General features: G+C 45.7%; 1 protein-coding gene, 1 long non-coding RNA gene and 1 pseudogene across 2 annotated transcripts in view; 2 read left to right on the top strand and 1 right to left on the bottom strand.

Moving 5' to 3' along the window:
* The window catches only part of LOC138844715 (uncharacterized), a 346,727-nt gene that overhangs the window by 303,517 nt on the left and 19,296 nt on the right, over window positions 1-23,914 (top strand). The window lies entirely within an intron of this gene.
* Window positions 1-23,914, top strand: part of LOC138844714 (trafficking protein particle complex subunit 9-like) — a 355,107-nt gene that overhangs the window by 323,424 nt on the left and 7,769 nt on the right. The window contains exon 2 of the mRNA XM_070054419.1: window positions 21,628-21,791. Coding sequence (XP_069910520.1) covers window positions 21,698-21,791 — 94 coding nt within the window. The 5' untranslated portion in view covers window positions 21,628-21,697. The remainder of the gene's footprint in view (window positions 1-21,627; window positions 21,792-23,914) is intronic.
* On the bottom strand, window positions 673-12,350 carry LOC127488971 (adenomatous polyposis coli protein 2-like; annotated as a pseudogene).

Here is a 23,914-nt window from a genome sequence, read left to right as displayed (position 1 = left end):
AAACACAACAAATTGTCTTTTTATGATTTGAAAACTACAGGGAACAACTACCCTTATGATCCATGAGTCTGAGAAAAGTGAAATTTAAGCCTTTGTAGAAGGGAAGCATTTTAAGTTTCTGCAAAACAAGTATGATTGTGGTTTACTTGTTAAAATAATTTGGAATGCTAAAGCAACTGGGCCAGTTTTGGGTGGCACAAACCAGAAAAATCTGGTTTGCTTGTTGCAAAGCTCTGTATCAGATCTAGCTACAGCCTCTGGCTACAGCCTCTTTGTTTCTTTTTGCATTTTTCATATATTCTTTCATTTTGGGTTATAAATTTTAGTATGTTACATTTTGCCTTCATTCCAGATAATAGAATTCAGGTCATTGGATTTAATATTTTTTAATGAGGAAACAGATATTTTACCTTCTTTAATTCTAGGTTTGTTTTTTTGTTTTGGCTTCCAGCAAACGATTTTTTCTTTGTTTACAGGCTGTTCCTTACATTTTTTCTGGTTTTAAATCTATTTAATTCTGGACCTTTCTCTCTCCCTCTCTCTCACTGTCCACTCTGCCTGTCAAGAAAGAAATAGAGAGAGAGAAAGGAGAGAGAGAGAGGCCGGTGCCTGCGCCTGGTGCTGTGACCTGGAAGTGCACCCGCACGCCTGGCGCCTACAGCCCAGTGGTGCTCAGGTGGGAGTCAGCGCCGTGTCCGCTCCTGCCGAGAGCCTGCACGAGCTGTGATGCTGCTGGCTGAGCCTGAGGGAGACCCAGCGGCCCCAGGGCCAGGCCGGGATCAGGAGAGGCTGCCGCGCCATTTCCCAGGCGCGTATCTCTTCTTCAGCCCCTTCCGGAAGCAGCGGCCTTGGCGGGCCTCTGTCCCGCCAGCAGACCGGACCCCCTTGGAGGTGAGTGACGCGCGGCTGTTGCGGTTTCCCACTGGGGTTCTTCGCTACTGGCGTGCCTGTTGCTCCTGGGTCCCGACGGTGCGAGTGGCATCGCGGTCGTGCTGTGCGAGAGCAGAGGTGGCTCTGTCTCCTCCCGGAATGGCCCCGTGTTCCTGTCTGCTTTTTGATGGCCCAGCTGCCCTGCTCTAGACCTCTGAGACTGTGGACTGGAGGAACAAGGGCGAAAATGCTAGTCCGTTTCCTGGTCTAGGAGGACAGTTTCGGGTTCCTCGCATTTGGTGTGATGGTAGGGCTCTGTGGATTTTCCGTAGTGCTTTTTGATTATTATTTTGGTAAGGTTGGTAGTAATGTCCTTGCTGTCATTTCTGTTGTTAAGTCACTGGAGTCTGGTCTCTTTTTTCCCCCTGTTTCCTGTGGATAAACGTTTTGTCAGTTTCACTGAGTTTTCAAGAACTGTATTTTGGCAGGCGCTGTGGCTCACTAGGCTAATCCTCTGCTTGTGGCGCCGGCACACCGGGTTCTAGTCCCAGTTGGGGCACCTGATTCTCTCCCGGTTGCTCGTCTTCCAGTCCAGCTCTCTGCTGTGGCCCGGGAGTGCAGTGGAGGATGGCCCAAGTGCTTGGGCCTGCACCCCATGGGAGACCAGGGGAAGCACCTGGCTCCTGCCTTTGGATCACCGTGGTGCGCTGGCTGTAGTGCACCAGCCGGGGCGGCCATTGGAGAGTGAACCAATGGCAAAGGAAGACCTTTCTCTCTGTCTCTCTCTCTCACTGTCCACTCTGCCTGTCAAAAAAAAAAATCAAAAACAAAAATCTATTTAATTCTTATTTATTTATCTATCTATCTATTTATCATTCTGACAAAAACAACAACACATTTGACATAGTAAACTTATGTTACAAAAAACACAATTTGTAGTTTTATGATTAGAATATTACAGGTAACATCTACCCTTATACTCTACGTGTGTGGGAAAAATGAAATCTAAGCCTTTTTTAGAAGAGAAGTATTTTAATTTCTCCAAAACATGTTTGACTGTGGTTTTCTTGTTAAAATCATTCAGAATGCTAAAGCAACATCAGTGGATTTCAGTGCCACAAATGAGGGAAGTTCACTGCTATTGTTGCTAACCTCCATATCCAATCTGGCTATAGCTGCTTTGTCTTGCATTTATTTCATGTATTGCATTTCATTTTGATTTATTTTATTCTGCTACATGTTGGCTTCCTGTTGGATTATTGAATCCTTATGATTGGTTAAATTGTCTTTTCAATCAGGGAATAGGAATTTTACCTTTTGTAATTCTAGGTTTTTTATTGTTTTGGCTACCAGCAGATGATTTGTCCTTTGTTTACGGGCTCTTACCCACATTTTTTCTAGTTTTAAATCTATTTGTTTACTGATTTGTTTATTTATCCTTTCAAAAACAACAACACACATGATATAGTATCCCTTAGAATACAAAAAACACAACAAATGGGAATTTTTGATTAGAAGCATACAGGAAGCACCTATCCATATGATTTATATGTCTAAGAAAAGTGAAATTTAAGCTGTTTGTACAAGAGGAGGATTTTACATTTCTCCAAAATGGGTTTGACTGTGTTTTTTTTTTTTTTGATAAAATGCTTTGGAATAGTAAATCAACTTGGTTGGTTTTCAGTGGCACAAACCAGAATAATTACTTCTCTTGGTCATAACCTCCATATCAGATCAATGACAACCTCTTTGGGTTTTTTTTTTTTGGTATACATTTTATGTATTACATTTCATTTTGGTTTATAATTTTGTTATGTTATATTTTGGCTTCATGTTGGATAATGGAATCCTGGTAATTTGATTAACTGGTCATTTGAATCAGGACACATGAATTCTACCTTCTGGAATTCTGGGTTAGTTTTATTGTTTTGTCTTCCATCAGCCATTTTTTTCCTTTGTTTATGGGCTATTCACACGTTTTTCTGGTTTGTAAATTTACTTGTTTGTTTATTCATTTGCTTATTTATTCTATCAAAAACAAAGACACATTAGACATAGTATCCCTTAATACAAAAGAACAGAATAATTTGGATTTTTATCATTCTAAAACTATAAGGAACAGCTACCCTATGCTCTATGTGTCTGGGAAAAGTGAAATTTAAAAGACTTTTCTAGAAGAGAAGGATTTTAGTGTCTCCAAAACGAGTTTAACTGGTTTTCTGGTTAAAATTATTCAGAATGGTAAAGCATCTTGGCTAATTTTGGATGCAAAAACCAGAGAAATCCTGGCCGCCAGGCACTGCCCTCCCCGGCCCGGCCCTGGGCTGGCACCTGTTCCTGCACATGGAGAGCTGCAGGGAGGGGCCCGTGGATAGAGCAGACCCCAGGGACAGGAGTGAGTCAGACTCGGAGAAGGCCGCCTGGTGCAGCCACATGATGATGGAGCTGCCGCCCTCCTGGATGGTGCACCACTGGACGCTGTCCAGGTCCAAGGCCTGGTCTGAGCCGGCCGCCTCCTCGAGGCAGTCCTGGGGTGCCTCTGCTGGTCACTGGTCCTGCCCAGAGCCTGGGCCTTGCGGCACCTGGGCAGGGCTAAGCCGATGCAGCAGCGCAGGAGCTCCTACTCTGAGCACGGGCTGGGGGAGCTGTCATCCCTACCTCCCTGGCGCGGGGCCTGGGGGACAGTAGGCTCTGGGACTCCCAGGTGGCTGGCCTGGCCGGCTGCTCACAGGGCTCAGGCTCGCTGAGCGAGCTGGCCGAAGAGCTCAGAGAATAGCAAGGTGGGGGTCTCCTTGGCGATCAGCCGGGGCTGGGCTGGGGTGGGGGGGCGGCTGGGCCTGAGAGGCCGCCTTGGCTGGGGCCCGGGCCTCCTTCCCGCCCCGCCTCAGGGCCCGCGGGATCGTGGACAGTCACCGCAGGTGCGGCCCGGCAGAGGAGGGCGCCTCCTCAGAGTCCTAGAAGCAGTACACGGCCTCCTTGGTGGACGTCCTGAGGCACAGGGACTGCCTCCCCCCTCCACCCCAGCCTGGTCCAAGTGGGCACTTGCGGGCTGGCCCAGGGGCAGCTCCAGCCCGGTCCAGCTCCTGACTGTGCCCCGGCTCTGCTCCGGGCTCCAGCCACCGCCCCCGGCTTTGAGCCGGTTTCTGGAGATCTGGCTGGCTGGGGCCGCGAGGCCGGGGGGCTCCCGCCTGTCCAGCCAGCCTCAGGGCTGCTCCCTGGTGGGCCCTTGCAGGGTCTCCTCGCTGAGGGAGGTGGCGCTGGAGAAGCTGACCGGAGTGCCCTCGGCCGAGTTGGTGCACGAGTCTTCCTCCTGGGCCCGGGTGGGCACCAGCATGTAGACAGGGATGGGCAGTGCCCGGTGGCTGGGCACCAGTGCCAAGGCCACCGTGCAGAGCTGTACAGGCACGGCCGCCCTCAGGCACTCATGCAGCAGCTCCAGCTCCTGGTCCGCGGCCATGCGGGTGCGGGAGCCCGCGGGTGCCGGCCCCTCCTGGCGTCCAGCGGCCTCTTCTCACTGACGGTGGCTGGCGTGGAGGTTGGGGCAGGTGGGCAGCAGCAGCCCCAGCTCCAGGTCCTGCTGCACGTAGTGCTCGTGCAGGGCCAGCGCACTGCGTCTGGAGGCGCAGAAGTTCTCGTCCAGCTTCTTCACGGTGAAGCGGATGCTGCAGGCGTCCAGCTCAGAAGGCAGGCGGCAGGGCTGCCGGCAGTTGGGGATGTCCAGGAAGCACTTCCCGTAGCTCTCCCACTGCAGGCTGACCTGGCTGCCCTTGGGCTGGCCGGGCTGCGTGGCCGGCGGCGTCTTACTGTTGCTGGGCGACATGGTCTGCCCAAGGCTATTGGGCAGCTCCCTGGGGCTCACCATGCTGCTGCCCAGTCCGCCTCAGGGGTCACTGGGGGTGGAACTGGCGATGGCTGGGATCTCTTGAAGCTGCCCAGGGAGCTCACGGAGCTGCAGTGGCTCAGTACCTGCGGCGTCTCCTGCACACAGTTCTCCGACGAGCTGGACAGCATGGCGTCCTCCATGCCCAGGCCCCAGCCACAGCCCCGCCAGCGGGCCTGGATGGCCATGGGTAGGGAGGCAGCCCCTGGCCCACGTTATGCCCGGTCGAACTCCGCCTCTTTGGGGCTGGCCTCCTCCAGGCCTGTGGGGAGCAACTGGGAGCAACCCGGACTGGACTGAGTTACTGGAATTAAGACTTATTCTATGCATCTGCTCTCCCACAATATGGCGCTGGGAGAGGAGAAAACAGCTTCTACACAGCTGCCTCCAGTTCAGCCAATAAACTGTAGGACTTGCTCCTGATTGGAGGAGAGCAGCGTACTCGGCGTGTGGGCAGCCGAGTTGGGATTGGCGGAGGAGGACTATAAAGGAGGAGAGAGACGGCATGCACCAGGAACATCTAAGGGGAACATCTAAGGGGAACACCTGTGCAGCCCCCAAGAGAGCCGGCCGGCAGTGTGCCGCTCCCCTGCGGAAGTGGGGAAAGTGGCCAGGGGGAACCACCCTTCCACGGAGGTGGAAGGGACAGTAGCCAACCCGGGAAGAACCAGCAGCAAACCCGGGGAGGGCCGAGCAGACGAAAGAACAGTGCAGGGTTCAGTGTCGCTCCTCCACGAAAACGGGGAGCGACACAGGCCCTCGAGGGAGGAGTCGCTGTCCAGGTCTCTGGCCTCGCTGGGGGTGAGGCGTCCGGCCAAGGACAGCGAGCTGCAGCGGGTCAGCAAGAGGGGCCCCTCCTGCGCCACCAGCCTCTGCAGCGGCCTGTTGGCCGTGGCCGGCCAGCCGGCTCCCAGCTTCTCGGGCACCTGCTCAGGCCCTCAGACAGCAGCCAGTGCTGCTTCCAGGCCCTGGGGGCCACCTGGGGGCCGCCAGGATTCCTGGTGCCTGCCCTGCCCGCGGCCTCCAGCAGAGGCACTTTCTGATAGGTGGGCGACAGCTTGATGGTGCGCACGCGGGCGTTGGCGCCGGCGGCGTCCCGGGTGGGCCCACGGTCGAGCCGAGCGGGCCACGGCTGCCTGCCCAGGAGCTCCTTGCAGTGCTTGGGCAGCGCGGCAAGCGGGCAGGTCCTCATGTGCTCCCGCGGGCAGTAGCCGTCACTGCTGCTGCTGCTGTTGAGGCTGTCGTCGGACAGGCTGGCATGAGCTGCCTTGAGCAGCAGGGGATGCGCCTGCCCTCCCCACCCCACCCCACCCCACCCCACAACTGCCCGGGATCCTCGGAGCTGAGGCTGAAGCTGTAGTCAGACGAGGTGTGCAAGGCCGAGATGTCCTCCATTAGATGGTCGATCTGTGGACCGCCAGCACCAGCTTGGTTTGGGCCTTGGCCGCCACAACAGCCTTGCCGCCCTCTTCCTTCTCGGGCTCCAGACTGCGGCGGGCTGGTGGGGTGCGGCCAGTGCCTGGCCCTGCAGGAAGGGGCTGCCCAGGAAGAGGGAGAGCACGGCTGGGCTGGCGGGCTCCGCAGTGGTGGCGGCCAGGGAGGGCGCGTCGTGGTCGTCATCGAAGCAGCCCCAGTCGGAGGCGTAGTACCACGCCAGCCCATCCAGGTGCCACAGGGGCAGCAGTGGCTTCTTGGCGGCGGCTGCAACCTCGGCCTCCGCCTCGGCCAGGGCCTGCTTCTCCAGGTGGCCGAGCGCCTGCACCAGGTGCCGGGTGTCAAGCTCTGCCTCTAGTGCCCGCTGCTTGCACACACAGAGGCTGGGCACGCAGGTGCCGGGGGACATGGCCGTGGCGGCTGCCTGGTGCCTGGCGGGCTGGTAGGCCAGCAGGTTGTTCAGGGCAGCGGCATTGCCCATGGCGATCATTTTGTGCCCGGAGTGCACCAGGTTGCGCAGCATGCCCACGGCACCCAGGTCCCACAGCAGCTCCTGGTCTCACGTGCTGCAGGCTGACAGGTTCCAGAACATGCAGCATGCGTCGCTCACAATGGTCAGGCTGTGTGAGGTCAGGTGCTGCAGCAGCTTCTGCAGGCAGTTGTGGTCACGGAGCACCTGCCTGGGTGGGGGAGGGTGGAGGCGGGGTCAGGTGTAGCTGGAACAGACCCTCCGGGCATAGGGTGGCTAGAGTAGACGGCTCTGCCCCACCCTCTGAGGATTGGGCGGCCTTTGTGGGCATTTGGGGGCGTGGACCAGCAGGTGGGAGGGGTGGTGGTGGTATGTCTCTGTGTTTCTCAAATACATTCTAAATTAAAATTCAAAAAAAACCTCAGCGAAATCCAGTTCTCTTGTTTCAAATTTCCATATCAGATCTGGATACTGATCTTGGTTTGTTTGTTTTACATTTTTTCATGTGCTATATTTCATTTTGGTTTATAAATTTTATTATGTTACCTTACGCTTCATGCTGGATGATGGAATTCAGGTACTGGGTTAATGATGTTGTTTTAATCAGGAATTCTAGGTTTGTTTTATTGTTTTGGCTACCAGCAGAATATTTTCCTTTGTTTATGGGCTGTTCTCCAGATTTTTTCTGTTTTTAAATTTATTTGTTTATTCATTTGTTCATTTATTTATTCTGTCAAAAACAAACAAAAAAAAACAAACAAAGAGAGGCTCTAGACAGCTCTGATATGGAGGTGATCAACAAGAGAACTGTATTTTTTTTTGTTTGTGCCACCCAAATCTGGGAAAATTGCTTGAGCATTCTGAATGAGTTTGGGAAGAAAACCTCAGTTAATCTCAATTTAGAGAAACATAAAACCTTCTCTTCTACAGAGGGCTTAAATTTCAATTTTTCCAAACAAATAGATCATAAGAGTAGGTGTTTCCTGTAGTTTTCTAATCATAAAATGACAATTTGTTGTGTTTCTTTGTATCGACAGTGATACTATTTCTAATGTATTGTTTTTCATAGAATAAATAAATAAGCATACAAATAAATTTAAGACAAGGAAAAATTTGGGAATAGTCCATAAACAAAGAAATATGCAGCTGCTGGAAGCCAAAAAAAATACCTGGAATTGAAGAATTAAAATGCTTGAACCCTGATTAAAAAAGAAAATCAATCCAATTACCTGAATTGTATTATCGGCATGAAGGCAAAATGTAACATAGTTAAAATATAAACCAAAAGGAAATGGAATTGATGAATAAAATTCCAAAAATACTAAGAAACAAAGATTTTGTTCCCAGATCTGATATGGAGCTTTGCAAAAAGAACTGGATTTTTTCTGGTTTGTTGTACCCAGAACAGATCAAGTTGCTTTATAATTCTGAATTATTTTAACAAGGAAATCACAGTCAAACTTGGTTTGTGAGACTTAAAATTCCTCTCTACTACAAAAGGCTTAAATTTCACTTTTCCAGACACATTGATCATAAGGGTAGGTGTTCCTTGTAGTTTTCTAATCATAAAACTCTAATTTCTTGGGTTTTTTGTACAATAGGGATACTATGTCAAGTGTGTTTTTCTGACAGAATACACAAATAAACAAAGAAAAAGGCAGCAGCTGGAAGCCAAAGCAATAAAACAAACTTAGAATTCCAGAAGGTAAAAAACCTACACACTGATTAAAGAGGAGCATATTCATTTACTTAAATCCATTATCTGGCATGATGACAAAATGTAACGTAATAAAATTTATAAACCAAAATGCAATGCAATACATGAAAAAATACCAAAAACACCCCACCACAGACAAAGAGGCTATAGCCAGAACTGATATGGAGCTCTGTAACAAGAGAACCAGCTTTTTCTAGTCTGTGGCACCCAAAACAGGCCAAGATTGCTGATTTTGAATTCCAAATGATTTTAATAAGAAAACTGCAGTTAAACTTGTTTTAGAGACATTTAAAATTCTTCTCTCCCACTTAAATTTCATTTTTCCCATAAGATAGATCATAAGGGTAGTTTTCTAATCACAAATCTCCAATTTGCTGTTTTAGGTATCATATTGGATATTATGTCAAATGTGCTTTTATTTAGGACAGAATAAATAATTAATCCAATGAATAAACAAATAAATTTAAAATCAAAATAATGTGGTGAACAGTCCATAAACAAAGAAAATATTGACTAGTTGAAGCCAAAACAATAAAAGAAAATCTAGAATTCCAGAAGGTAAAATGCCAGTGCCCTGATAAAAAGAAAGGGTATTTGCATAATTACCAGAATTCCATTATGCGGCCTGAAGCCAAAATGTAAAATAATAAAATTTATAAGCCCAAATGAAATGAAATACCAAATAAACCAACAGTCTGCAGCCAGGTCTGATATGGAAGTTAGCAACAAGAGAACCAGATTTTTCTTGTTTGTGCAACCAAAACCCAGACGAGTTGTTTTAGGATTCCAAATGATTTAACAAGAAAATCGCAGTAAGATTCATTTTGGAGAAATTAAAATCCTTCTCTTGCACAATACAGTTAAATTTTAATTGACCCGGACGCATACATCATAAGGGTAGGTGTTCCCAAAAGTTTTCTAATCATAAAACTCCAATTTGTTGTGTTTTATTGTATCATAAGTGATACAATGTCAATTTTATTGTTGTTTATGACAGAATAAATATATAAACAAATGAATAGATTGAAAACAAGGAATAAAAGGGGCAATAGCCCATTAACAAAGGAAAAGTTGGCTGCTGTAAGGGAAAATAAGAAAACGAAAGTAGGATTGCAGAAGGTGAAATGCCTGAGACCTGATTAAAAAAAGAAAATTAATTCAATTACCAAAATTCTTTAATCTGGCATGAAGTCAAAAAGTAACATAATAAAATATATAAACTAAAATGAAATATAATGCATTAAAAATACTTAAAAAGGCAAATAAACAAAGAGGCTGTATCCAGATCTGATATAGAGTTTTGCAATGAGAGAACCAGATTTTTCTCCTTTGTGCCACACAAAAAAAGTGTGTAACAGCCCATAAACAGCTGGCTGCTGGAAGCCAAAACAATAAAACAAACGTATGATTCCAGAAGGTTAAATGCCAGTGCCCTGATTAAAGAAGACCATTTTTACAATTACCAGGATCCCATTATGTAGAATGAAGTCAAAATGTAACATATTAATATTTATAAGCCAAGGCCAGCACCGCGGCTCACTAGGCTAATCCTCCGCCTAGTGGCGCCGGCACACCGGGTTCTAGTCCCGGTCAGGGCGCCGGATTCTGTCCCGGTTGCCCCTCTTACAGGCCAGCCCTCTGCTGTGGCCAGGGAGTGCAGTGGAGGATGGCCCAGGTGCTTGGGCCCTGCACCCCATGGGAGACCAGGAAAAGCACCTGGCTCCTGGCTCCTGCCATCGGATCAGCGCGGTGCACCGGCCGCAGCGCGCTGGCCGCGGCAGCCATTGGAGGGTGAACCAACGGCAAAGGAAGACCTTTCTCTCTGTCTCTCTCTCTCACTGTCCACTCTGCCTCTCAAAAAAATATTTATAAGCCAAAATGAAATGTAATGCATTAAAATGCAAAACAAACAAAGAGGCTGTAGCCAGATCTGATATAGAGCTTAGTAACAGGAGAACTGATTTTCTGGTTTCTGCCTCTCAATACTGGCCAAGGGGCTTCAGCATTTCAAATGATTTAAACAAAAAAATTGTAGTCAAATTCATTTTGGAGAAACTTAAAATCCTTCTCTTCTTCACTTTTCCCAGACACATAAATCATAAGGGTAGGTGTTCCCTGTAGTTTACTAATCATAAAACTCCAATTTAATGTGTTTCTTGTATCATCAGTGATACTATGTCAAATGTGGTTTTGTTTTTAAAAGACTAAATAAACAAATGAATAAACAAATAATTAAATTTGAAACAAGCAAAATTTTGGTGAACAGCTCAAAAACAAAGGAAAATACAGCTGTGGTAAGCCAAAACAATAAAACAAATAAGGATTCCAGAATGAAAAAATGTGTGAGCCCTGATATATATATATATATATATATATATATATATATGTATCCAGGTAATTAGATAAATAATATGAATGTGTATTATATATTATACATATAATAATTAATATATATATTCAGGTACTTAGATAAATTATATACATATAAATATAATTTATCTAAGTACCTGAATTCCATTATCCAACATGAAGCCAAAATGTAACATAATAAAGTTTATAAACCAAAATGAAATGTAATACATGAAAAAATTGCAAAACAAAGAGGCTGTACACAGTTCTTACACAGAGCTTTGCAAAAAGAGAATCTCAATTTTCAGGTTTGTGCCACCCAAAACCAGGCACATTGCTTCAGCATTCTGAATGATTTTAAAAATAAAATTCCATGGAAATTTGGAGAAAATTAAAATCATGTTCAACAAAAGGATTAAATTTCCCTTTACCCAAACATAGAGATAAAAATTGTGTTTACTGTATTTTTCTAATCATAATACTCCAATTTGCTTTTTATTGTATCATAAGTGATACTATGTCAAATGTGTTGTTTTTGACAGAATAAATAAACGAATGAATAAACAAATAAATAAATTTAAAATGAGAAAATATATAAGGAACAGTCCATACACAAGAAAAAATAGCTATTAGAAGTCAGAATAATAATAATAATAGGGATTATATCAAACTGAGAAGTTCCTGTACTGCAAAAGAAACAGTCAGGAAACTGAAGAGGCAACTGACAGAATGGGAGAAAATTTTTGCAAATTATGCAACTGATAAAGAATTAATAACCAGAATCTACAAAGAGGTCAAGAAACTCCACAACAACAAAACAAACAACCCACTTAAGTGATGGGCCAAGCACCTCAATAGACATTTTTCAAAAGAGGAAATCCAAATGGCCAACAGGCACATGAAAAAATGTTCAGGATCTCTAGCAATCAGGGAAATGCAAGTCAAAGCCACAATGAGGTTTCACCTCACCCCAGTTAGAATGGCTCACATACAGAAATCTACCAACAACAGATGCTCGCAAGGATGTGGGGCAAAAGGGACACTAACCCACTGTTTGTGGGAATGCAAACTGGTAAAGCCACTATGGAAATCAGTTTGGGGATTCCTCACCAACCTGAATATAGCCATAATATAAGACCCAGCCATCTCACTCCTTGAAATTTACCCAAAGGAATTTAAATTGGCAAATAAAAGAGCTGTCTGCACCTCAATGTTTATTGCAGCTCAATTCACAATAGCTAAGACCTGGAACCAACCCAAATGCCCATCAGCAGAAGACTGGATAAAGATATTATGGGATATGTACTCTAAAGAATAGTATATAGCAGTAAAAAAAAAATGAAATCCAGTCATTTGCTACAAAAGGAGGAATCTGGAAAACAATATGGTGAGTGAAATAAGCCAGTCCCCAAGTGATAAATATCATATATTCCCCCTGATCTGTGACAACTAACTGAGCATCTAAAAGAAAACCTGTCAAATGAAACAGACACTATCCAGGCTGTGACTCAGGGATGCAGACGCTGATGGCCTGGGTTCTCCCAGAGAACCCTGGAGAGGCAAGACTGGAAGCAGTCCTGGAACTTCGGAGGCTGGATGGGGCAGTGTGCAGAAGCATCCTGTGTCGCCATGGTGACAGCCAGTGGGGAGTGCGCCTGCGCCTGGCGCTGTGACCCGGAAGTGCACCCTCACGCCTGGCGCCTACAGCCCAGTGGTGCTCAGGTGGGAGTCAGCGCCGTGTCCGCTCCTGCCGAGAGCCTGCACGAGCCTTGAGTAGCTGTCTGCGATGCTGCTGGCCGAGCCTGAGGGAGACCCAGCGGCCCCAGGGCCAGGCCGGGATCAGGAGAGGCTGCCGCGCTGTTTCCCAGGCGCGTTTCTCTTCTTCAGCCCCTTCCGGAAGCAGCGGCCTTGGCAGGCCTCTGTCCCGCCAGCAGACTGGGCACCCTTGGAGGTGAGTGACGCGCGGCTGTTGCGGTTTCCCACTGGGTCCCGATGGTGCGAGTGGAGTCGCGGTCGTGCTGTGCGAGCAGCTGTGCGAGAGCAGAGGTGGCTCTGTCTCCTCCCGGAATGGCCCCGCGTTCCCGTGTGTTTGCTTTGTGATGGCCCAGCCGCCCTGCTCTAGACCTCTGAGACTGTGGACTGGAGGAACAAGGGCGAAAATGCTGGTCTGTTTCCTGGTCTAGGAGGACAGTTTCAGGTTCCTCGCATTTGGTGTGATGGTAGGGCTCTGTGGATTTTCCGTAGTGCTTTTTGATTATTATTTTGGTAAGGTTGGTAGTAATGTCCTCGCTGTCATTTCTGTTGTTAAGTCACTGGAGTCTGGTCTCTTTTTTCCCCCTGTTTCCTGTGGATAAACGTTTTGTCAGTTTCACTGAGTTTTCAAGAACTGTATTTTGGCAGGCGCTGTGGCTCACCAGGCTAATCCTCTGCCTGCGGCACCGGCACACCGGGTTCTAGTCCCGGTCGGGGCACCTGATTCTCTCCCGGTTGCTCGTCTTCCAGTCCAGCTCTCTGCTGTGGCCCGGGAGTGCTGTGGAGGATGGTCCAAGTACTTGGGCCCTGCACACACATGGGAGACCAGGAGAAAGCACCGGGCTCCTGGCTTCAGATCGGTGCAGTGCATCAGCCATAGGGCAATTTGGGGGGGGGGAGTGAACCAACGGAAGGAAAACCTTTCTCTCTGTCACTGTCCAACTCTGCCTGTGAAAAAAAATAGCTGTTAAACCTCAAAAGGTTTGGTACTGTAGCTTTAAAAAAAAGAAATAATTATAGACAGGGAAGTTTTCACAGGCCTATGCTTATTGCAGTAGGGTGCACAATAGCCAGGCTATGCAGTCTGTATACGTATGCAGTCTGTATATGTACATAGCCCATAATGTCTTTATTCAGTCTTAAGGTGATAGATATTTAGGCTGATTGCATATTTTTGCTGCTGTGATTTGAGCTGTAGTAAATACGGGGGAGGGCAGTGATAACTCTTTTTTCATATGCTGATTTCACTTCCCTTAGGTATATTCCCAGGGGTGGAATGGCTGTGTCATATGCTATGTCTGTATTCAGATTTCTGAGGTATCTCCATGCTATCTTCCGTAGTGGCAATACCAGTTTACATTCCCACCAACAGTGGATTAGGGTGCTTTTTCCCCACATTCACAAGGCCATTGTAGTATTGATTTGTATTTCCCTGACGGCTAGTGATCCTGAGCATTTCTTCTTTTCTTTTTTTCTTTTTGACAGGCAGTGCGGACAGTGCCAGAGAGAGAGAGAGAGAGAGAGAGAAAGGTCTTCCTTGTAGCTATGTGAATGGGATTGGTCTTCAAAGTCCTTTCTTAGGCTAGGAGCTGATAGCAAACAGACAGAAACATCGTTCCTGCCTTGGGAAGGCTCTGGGGCCAGCACAAGGCCAAGGAGGACAGTGCTGCCAGTGGGAGCTGGGTTCCAGAGTCACGTCCCAAGTGTGCCTTTGTGGCAGTGCCATTCCTCACAGCTCTGGGGCTCCTACACTGTGGGTGCCTCCTTCTGCCCCTCTCCCCTGCAGCACAGAGGGCCTGGGCACCCTGCTGTGTGAGATGCCCAGTGATTAGTCCTGACCAAGTTTTGTTACCTCCTGACTCCTTCGCCCTGGAAGACAGATATGCGAGCTGCATAGTGGTCATGCAGGGAGGTTGTGCATCGACTTTTCTTCCCTGACCTAGGAGTGAGGAACGCTGTTACAGATGGCACAGAGAAAGTTGTTGTGCTGTTATTTTTTTCAGGATTAGGTTGGGGAAAAAAGTGGTTTGGGAAAAAAGTGCCTCTGATGGGAGCCTGGAGCTGAGGCACATCATGTGCCTAGCTTACAGAGCCCGATTTGTTCTCAGCATGGTTGGTTCTTGAATTTCTCATTCAAAGGCAAGATTCTCTAGATCCTATTTCTTTTCTTTTTTTAACTCATATTTAATGAATATAGATATCCAAAGTACAGCTTATGGACTACTCTACCATTTGGGGCAAGTCAGCTTGAGCATGTCCCAAATTGTACATCTCTTCCCTCTCTTATTCCCACTCTTATGTTTAACAGGGATCACATTTCAGTTAAATTTCAACACTTAAGAATAACTGTGTATTAATTACAGAATTAAACCAGTCATATTAAGTAGAACAGACAAAAAAATTACTAAGAGGGATAATGTATTAAGTTGTTCATTAACAGTCAGGGCTATGCTGATCAAGTCACCATTTCTCATAGTGTCCGTTTCACTTCAGGAGGTTTCCTTTTTGGTGTTCAGTCAGTTGTCACCGATCAGGGAGAACATACGATATTTGTCCCTTTGGAAATGGCTTATTTCACTCAGCATGATGTGTTCCAGATTCCTCCATTTGTTGCAAATGACTGGATTTCATTGTTTCTTACTGCGGTATAGTATTCTAAAGAGTACATATCCCATAATTTCTTTATCCAGTCTACCGTTGATGGGCATTTAGGTTGGTTCCAGGTCTTGGCTATTGTGAATTGTGCTGCAATAAACATTAGGGTGCAGACCGCTTTTTTGTTTGACAATTTAAATTCCTTTGGGTAAATTCCAAGGAGTGGGATGGCTGGGTCGAACAGTAGGATTATATTCAGGTTTCTGAGGAATCTCCAGACTGACTTCCATAGTGGCTTAACCAGTTTGCATTCCCACCAACGGTGCGTTAGTGTCCCTTTTTCCCCACATCCTCGTGAGCATCTGTTGTTGGTAGATTTCTGTATGTGAGCCATTCTAACTGGGGTGAGGTGAAACCTCATTGTGGTTTTGATTTGCATTTCCCTGATTGCTAGTGACCTTGAACATTTTTTCATGTGCCTGTTGGCCATTTGGATTTCCTCTTTTGAAAAATGTCTATTGAGGTCCTTGGCCCATCTCTTAAGTGGGTTGTTGGTTTTGTTTTTGTGGAGTTTCTTGATCTCTTTGTAGATTCTGGTTATTAACCCTTTATCTGTTGCATAGTTTGCAAATATTTTTTCCCATTCTGTCGGTTGTCTCTTCACTCTCCTGACTGTTTCTTTTGCAGTACAGAAACTTCTCAATTTGATGCAATCCCAATAGTTGATTTTGGCTTTGACTGCCTGTGCCTCCCGGGTCTTTTCCAGAAATTCTTTGCCTGTGCCAATATCTTGAAGGGTTTCTCCAATGTTCTCTAATAACTTGATGGTGTCAGGTCGTAGATTTAGGTCTTTAATCCACGTAGAGTGGATTTTTGTGTAAGGTGTAAGGTAGGGCTCTTGCTTCATGCTTCTGCACGTGGAAATCCAATTTTCCCAGCACCATTTATTGAATAGACTGTCCTTGCTCCAGGGATTGGTTTTAGATCCTTGATCAAATTTAAGTTGGCTGTAGATGTTTGGGTTGATTTCTGGTGTTTCTATTCTGTTCCATTGGTCTATCCATCTGTTTATGTACCAGTATCATGCTGTTTTGATTACAACTGCCCTGTAGTATGTCCTGAAATCTGGTACTGTGGTGCCTCCGGCTTTGTTTTTGTTGGAGAAGATTGCTTTAGCTATTTGAGGTCTCTTGTGCCTCCATATGAATTTCAGCATCATTTTTTCCAGATCTGAGAAGAATGTCTTGGTATCCTGATTGGAATTGCATTGAATGTATAAATTGCTTTTGGGAGAATGGACATTTTAATGATATTGATTCGTCCAATCCATGAGCATGGAACATTTTTCCATTTTTTGGTATCCTCGTCTATTTCTTTCTTTAAGATTTTGTAATTCTCATCGTAGAGTTCTTTAACGTCCTTGGTTAAGTTTATTCCAAGGTATTTGATTGTTTTTGTAGCTATTGTGAATGGGATTGATCTTAGAAGTTCTTCCTCAGCCATGGCATTGCTTGTGTATACAAAGGCTGTTGATTTTTGTGCATTGATTTTATATCCTGCCACTTTGCCAAACTCCTCTATGAGTTCCAATAGTCTCTTAGTAGAGTTCTTTGGATTCTCTAAGTAAAGAATCATATCGTCTGCAAAGAGGGATAGTTTGACTTCTTCCTTCTCAAATTGTATTCCTTTAATTTCTTTTTCTTGTCTGATGGCTCTGACTAAAACTTCCAGAACAATGTTAAATAGCAGTGGTGAGAGTGGACATCCCTGCCTGGTGTAAGATCTCAGTGGAAATGCTTCCAACTTTTCCCCATTCAATAGGATGCTGGTCGTGGTTTTTTTTATAAATTGCTTTGATTATATTGAGGAATGTTCCTTCTATACCCAATTTGCTTAGAGTTTTCATCATGAAAGGGTTTTGAATTTTATCGAATGCTTTCTCTGCATCAATTGAGATAATCATATGGTTTTTCTTTTGCAGTCTGTTAATGTGGTGTATCACATTGATTGTTTTGCGAATGTTGAACCATCCCTGCATACCAGGGATTAATCCCACTTGGTCTGGGTGGATGATTTTCCTGATGTGTTGTTGTATTCTATTGGCGAGAATTTTATTGAGCATTTTTGCATCTATGTTCATCAGGGATATTGGTCTATAATTTTCTTTCAGTGCTGCATCTTTCTCTGGCTTAGGGATTAAGGTGATGCTGGCTTCATAGAAAGAATTTGGGAGGATTCCCTCTTTTTCGATTGTTCTGAATAGTTTGAGAAGAATTGGAGTTAGTTCTTCTTTAAATGTCTGGTAGAATTCAGCAGTGAATCCGTCTGGTCCTGGGCTTTTCTTTGTTGGGAGGGCCTTTATTACTGTTTCAATTTCTGTTTCAGTTATGGGTCTATTTAGGTTTTCGATGTCTTCATGGTTCAATTTTGGTAGATTGCATGTGTCCAGGAATCTATCCATTTCTGATAGGTTTCCCTGTTTGCTGGCATACAAGTCCTTGTAGTAATTTCTGATGATTCTTTTTATTTCTGTGGTGTCTGTTGTTATGTTTCCCTTTTCATCTCTAATTTTATTGCTTTGGGTCTTTTCTTTTTTTAGTTAGTTGGGCCAATGGGGTGTCAATTTTGTTTATTTTTTCAAAAAACCAGCTCCTCGTTTGGCTGGTTTTTTGTAATGTTTTTTGGATTCAATCCTGTTAATTTCTTCTCTGATTTTAATTATTTCTCTTCTCCTACTAGATTTGGGTCTGGTTTGCTGTAGGTTTTCTAGGTCCATGAGATGCGCTGAAAGCTCATTTATTTGGTACCTTTCTGATTTCTTGATATAGGCACCTATTGCTATAAACTTGCCTCTCAATACTGCTTTTGTTGTATCCCATAAGTTTTGATATGTTGTGTTGTTATCCTCATTTCCTTCCAGAAAGTTTTTGATTTCTTGAATGACCCATTGTTCATTCAGGAGCATGTTGTTCAGTCTCCATGTGTTTGCATACTTTCTAGGGTTTCCTGAGTTGCTAATTTCCAGCTTCATTCCGCTGTGGTCTGAGAAGCTGCATGGTATGATTCTAATTCTTTTAAATTTGCTGAGACTTGCTTTATGGCCTAGTATGTGATCAATCCTAGAGAAGGTTCCATGCACTGCTGAGAAGAATGTAAAGTCTTTAGATGTAGGATTGAAAGTTCTGTAGATATCTGTTAGATCCATTTGGGCAATAGTGTCGATTCAATCTGCTGTTTCCTTGTTGATCTTCTGTCCGGATTATCTGTCTATTTCTGAGAATGGAGTACTGAGGTCCCCCAGTACTATTGTATTGGAATCTAAATCTCCCTTTAAGTCCCTTAACATATCTTTTAAATAGACCTGTGCCCTGTAATTAGGTGCATAAACATCTATAATAGTTACATCGTCCTGTTGAACTGAACCCTTATTCATTATATAGTGCCCCTCTTTGTCTCTCTTAACAATTTTTGTATTAAAGTTTATTTTGTCTGATATGGCTACACCTGCTTTTTTTTGGTTTCTGTTGGCATGGAATATCTTTTTCCAACCTTTCACTTTCAGTCTGCATGCATCTTTGTTAGAGAGATGTGTTTCTTGTGGGCAACAAATAGTTGGGTTTTGTTCCTTAAGCCAATCAGCCAATCGGTGTTTTTTAACTGAAGATTTAAGTTCATTAATGTTTAATGTGACTATTGATATGTAGTGACTTTGCCCTGCCATTTTCCCAGAGATATTTTCTAGTATATGCTTTGAGCTCCCCATGCTCTTTTACTGGTAGGTGTTCTTCCTTTATCTTCTTTCATATTGATGGCCGTGTTTCTGTGTTTTTAAGTGTAGCACATCTTTAAGTATCTTTTGCAGGGCTGGACGAGTGGCGGCAAATTCTTTCAATTTCTGTTTGCTATGAAAGGTCTTTATTTCACCTTCATTCACAAATGAGAGCTTAGCAGGATATAATATTCTGGGCTGGTAATTTTTCTCTCTTAGCACCTGTGCTATGTCTCGCCATTCCCTCCTAGCCTGTAGTGTTTCTGATGAGAAGTCTGCTGTGAGTCTAATTTGAGATCCTCTGAGAGTAATCTGACATTTCTCTCTTGCACATTTTAGGATCTTTTGTTTATGTTTCACTGTGGAAAGTTTAATTACAACGTGTCGTGGTGAGGATCTCTTTACGTCATGTTTATTGAGGGTTCTATGAGCTTCCTGTCCTAGGATGTCTCTGTCCTTCTCCAAACCTGGAAAGTTCTCTGCTAGTATCTCACTCAATAGGCCTTCTAATCCTTTCTGTCTCTCCATGCCTTCAGGAACTCCTAGAACTCGAATGTTGGTTTTTTTAATAGTATCCTGTAGATTTCCAACAATATTTTTTAGATTTCTAATTTCCTCTTCTTTTCTTTGGTTTTACTGTATGTTTTCCTGTGCTCTATCTTCTATGTCCGATATTCTCTCTTCTGCTTCACCCATTCTGTTTTTAAGGCTCTCTAATGTGTTTGTCATTTGATCTATTGAGCTCTTCATTTCATTTTGATTTCTCTTCACTATCACACTTTCCTGTTCTACTAGTTTCTGCGTTTCATTTTGATTCTTCCTTAAAATTTCATTTTCACGAGAGAGATTTTCAATCCTGTCCAATAAGGATTTCTGTAGTTCAAGGATTTGCTTTTGAAAACTTCTAAATGATCTTATCATAAATTTTTTGAAATCCGTATCTTGCATTTCTTCTATCTCATCATCTTCATAATCTTGGCTTGGGGTGTTTTGTTTCTTTGGAAGCATCATAGTGTCATCATTGATCTTGTTCCCTCGATTTTTGTGTTTGTTGCTTAGCATAGTCAATTCTTCTTCCCTCACTGTGCATTTTTTTTATTTTATACTATGTCTGTGTTAAGTGGAATACCTGCTGTTGGAGGAGCCTTGGAGGCTTGAGATGGGTGTGGCCTGAGAGCTCTGCTTGGTTCTTCCAGGTTATGGGTGTGCAAAGGTGACACCCTCAGGTTATGCGTGGTAAATCTCTCTCTATTTATTTATTTATTTATTTATTTTATTCAGGAGGTAAGTAATACTGCAAGGCTGTGCAGAATGGATGGTATTTAGCTTCAGATCTCTGGCTTCTACCCAAAGAGTCTGTGCAAGCTCTGTTTCTCCTCTGGACTCCCACTGGGTTGCCTAGGCTACTGAATTGTAGCAACTCAGTTCCTTAGCTCTCCCCTGTTGTTAAGTATATCCAGAGTGGGGCCTGCTCTTTGTCTCTTCCTTTCTTTGCAAGGATGGCGGAGAGAGAAACTAGAAAGAAACTCGTCTGTACCAGTACCCCCCCACCTTTTTTTTTCCTTCTCTTCTGTAGTCAGTCTGGTGAACTTTCCCACTCCCTTCTAGATTCTGACTGCCGTTTCCCTGCCAATGTCTTGGGTTACTGAGCTCACCTCCCCTTCCAGCGCCGATGTGTGGCCTCAGAGCCCTGGGCGTCCCTGCTTTCTCCGCTGGTGTCTGTATGACATCCACTCCCCTTCCTGCGCTGATGCATAGACCCTGTGGCTCCCGCGGCTCAGCTTCCACACGGTGGGCGACCTTGTTCTCCCAGTAGGTCCTCCAAGTCACAGCCACTAGATCCAGAAGAGTTTCTTCTGTAAATTTTTCCTGATCCTTTTTCTGAGGCTACTGTAACTCCACTTTTATTAAACTAAATTTTCCCGGACTATCGGTGCACGCCCTCACTATTCCGCCATCTTGTCTCCGCTGGTCTAGGAACTCTCAACCCCTAAACGCAGCTACACATGCGGGCGAGAAGACCTATATCCTATTTCTTTTCTTTTTTAAGATTTATTTATTTATTTGGAAGTCAAAGTTATACAGAGAGAAGGAGATGCAGAGTGGGGGTCGTCCATCCAATGGTTCACTCTCCAATTGGCTACAATGGCTGGAGCTGCGCCTATCCAAAGCCAGGAGCCAGGAGCTTCCTCCAGGTCTCCCACTTGGGTGCAGGGCCCATCTTCCACTGTTTTCTCAGGCCATAGCACAGAGCTTGATGGGAAGTGGAGCAGCCAGGACTAGAACCGGCACTCATATGGGATGCCGGTACATCAGGCCAGGGCGTTAACAGGCTGCACCACAGTGCCAGCACCTCTAGCTCCTATTTCTGAATACCAAAATGTGGTCGTCCTTTAAGCTGATGTGAATCATTTTTTTTTATTAATTGAAAGGGAGAGAAAGAGAGAGAGAGAGACAGACAGACAGACAGAATCGAACTTCCATTTGCTGGTTCACTCCCCAAATGACTGGGCTGGGCCAGGACAAAGCCAGGAACCAGGAGTTTCTTCTGGGTCTCCCACATGGGTGCAGAGGCCCAAGTACTTGGGTCGTTTTCCGCTGCTTTCCCAGGCACATTGGCAGAGAGCTGGATTGGAAGTGGAGCAGATAGGATTTGAATTAGCGCTCACATGGGATGCTGTGCTGTAGGCAGCAGCTTTCCCCACTACACCACAGCACCGGCTCCTGATGTGAATCATTCCTACACAGCATTGGTTTCTTCCTTCAGTTTACTCTCCTTGCTTTTGGTTTAGATTGGTACACTTGTTGCAGCCTTCCTCTGGTGATGAGAAATCTACCAACGTGTCTGTGCAGCTCTTCAACATGGGGACAGAGCAACTCGTCATCACCTTAGAAAACATTGGCCAGGAACCCCTGGAGACACTGGAGGTCACCTCCAAACTGCTCTCCACCAAGGGTAGGTGTGGTCAGTGTGTCAGACCCTGGAAAGTTTGCGTTGTTGCCTTGCACAAGCGATGTTTTACATAGTTACTGTTCAGACATCCTTTAGTTTGGTTCAACACTGGTTGGGGTGGAGATCACACACCACATGCTACAGGCATGAGGCTGACCCCTTAATGCCCTTGGTTCCCATTACTGAATCTGAACAGGGGTCATATTCTAAGCAGGCTGGTTACTGAGTGGAAGACTGGGAGACAAGAGCAGGCCGATCCCATGGTTCCCACAGCCCAGGGCGGCCTCCTGACTCAGCCCTTGAGGGCTGGGCCAGGCTGAAGCCAGGAGCTAGGAACTCCATCCAGGATTCCCATGTGGATAGCTGGGGCACAAGCACTTGGGGAAACCTCCGCTGCTTTCCCAGGCTCTTTAGCAGGGAGCTGGATCAGGAGTGGAACAGCCACGTCTCGAACTGAAGCCCATCTGGGATGCCGGCATTGCAGGAGGCTGCTTAACCCTCGGCACCACAGTGCCAAGGCCAAGATGTAGCTATTCCACCTTTCTGGGCTGCTGTTTCATTTGCTGTTGCTGTGCCTTTGAACTCTTCTGGAACTCAGTCCCGTGCCAGCCATCCCTTTCTTTCCTTCCTTTTATCAGTACAGTATTCATTGCAGACTTGTAGGAATCCTATCTAAACAATTGTGTGCCTGCTGTGTAGCTTCCATACTTAGCATTCTGCTGTATTTGCTTTGTAACACATCCCTCTGGCCTCCTACCTGCATACCTCCCCTCCCCCCTCCAGTATCTTGTCTAAAGTTCCAGAATTCAGAAGCACCGATGAGTGCTTCTGAGCTGGATGTTTTTGATAAAATGCGTATGCGCTGAAACGTGCAGGTCTAATATGTTCCATCCGATGAGTCCAACAGATGCTGGCCCATGTCATTGTGTAATCTAAGCCCTCGTCAAGATGTAATACAGAACATTTCCATCCCCCCAGAAAGTTCCCCAGCTTTCTTCCCAGCAAGTCCTAGTGCTACCCCAGGAGCAAATGCTCTTGTCTGTCATCTGTGTGCTGGGCAGCCCCACTGGGTGTTTGCTGCTGGTGATGCAGGGTGTGGGTGACATGCATGGCAACCAGGCAGGTGGCAATTGGCAGACATGCAGCCCAGTCACCTTCTCTTCCCTGCCTCGAGTTTAATTTTCTGCTGGGTCTTGCCCACACCTGGTCGGTCTTAAAAATCTTTAGACGTTTATTTTCAGGCTGGCACTGTGGTGTAGCTGGTTGAGCCACTGCCTGTGGCACTGATATCCCATGTGGGTACCAGTTTGTGCCCCAGCTGCTCCACTTCTGACCCAGCTCCTTGCTAGTATGCTGAGAAAGCAATGGAAGGTGGTCCAAGTGCTTGGGTCCCTGTGGGAGACTTGGAGGAAGCTCCTGGCTTTTGACTTCTGGCTCCAGCCTGGTCCGGCTCTGGCTGTTGGAGCCATTTGGGGAGTGAACCAGCAGATGGAAGAGTTCTCTCTCTCTCTCTGTTCTTTCTCTTTGTAACTCTGCTTTTCAAATAAAATAAATCTTAAAAAAAGAAATTTACTTTCATTTCTCTGAAAGGCAGAAAGACAGAGAGAGAGAGACAAAGATTATCCATAGATTGTTTAACTCCCAGAGGGCCAAAGGCCTGCAACAGCCAGGGCCAGGACAGGCCAAAGCCAGAACTCAATTCAGGCCTCTCGCATGGGTCACAGGGATCCAAGTACGTGAGCCATCACTCATGGCCTCCCAAGATGTGCACTGGCAGGAAGCTGGAATCCAGAGCAGAGCTGAGCCTGAAGGTGAAATGCAGGGGTCCCAGGCATTTAATGGCTGAGCCAGATGCTGGCCCCTGATGTGTCCCTGTGTTGTGTTGCTTTGCTCGGCTTGTCTCTAGTTAGGCCTAGGATGCCTGGGGCCTGTGTTATTCTCCTCCTTTTTATGGACAGGGGAAGTAAAGGCAGAAGAGGTGACTGACTAAGGTCACATGGCAGGTGGGCGGGGAACCAGCAGGAGGACCAAAGTCTCCTGATTCTCAGCTTTGGTGTAGTTACCCTTAGGAGGCAGAAGCATGATAATCATGTAACACACAGCCCGGTGTAGCCATCTCAGAGCAA

The sequence above is a fragment of the Oryctolagus cuniculus genome, chromosome 12, assembly GCF_964237555.1.
Source record: "Oryctolagus cuniculus chromosome 12, mOryCun1.1, whole genome shotgun sequence".
Classification (NCBI taxonomy): Eukaryota; Metazoa; Chordata; class Mammalia; order Lagomorpha; family Leporidae; genus Oryctolagus; species Oryctolagus cuniculus.
Note: the sequence above shows the minus strand (reverse complement) of the source record. Positions and strands in the feature narration are given on the sequence as shown.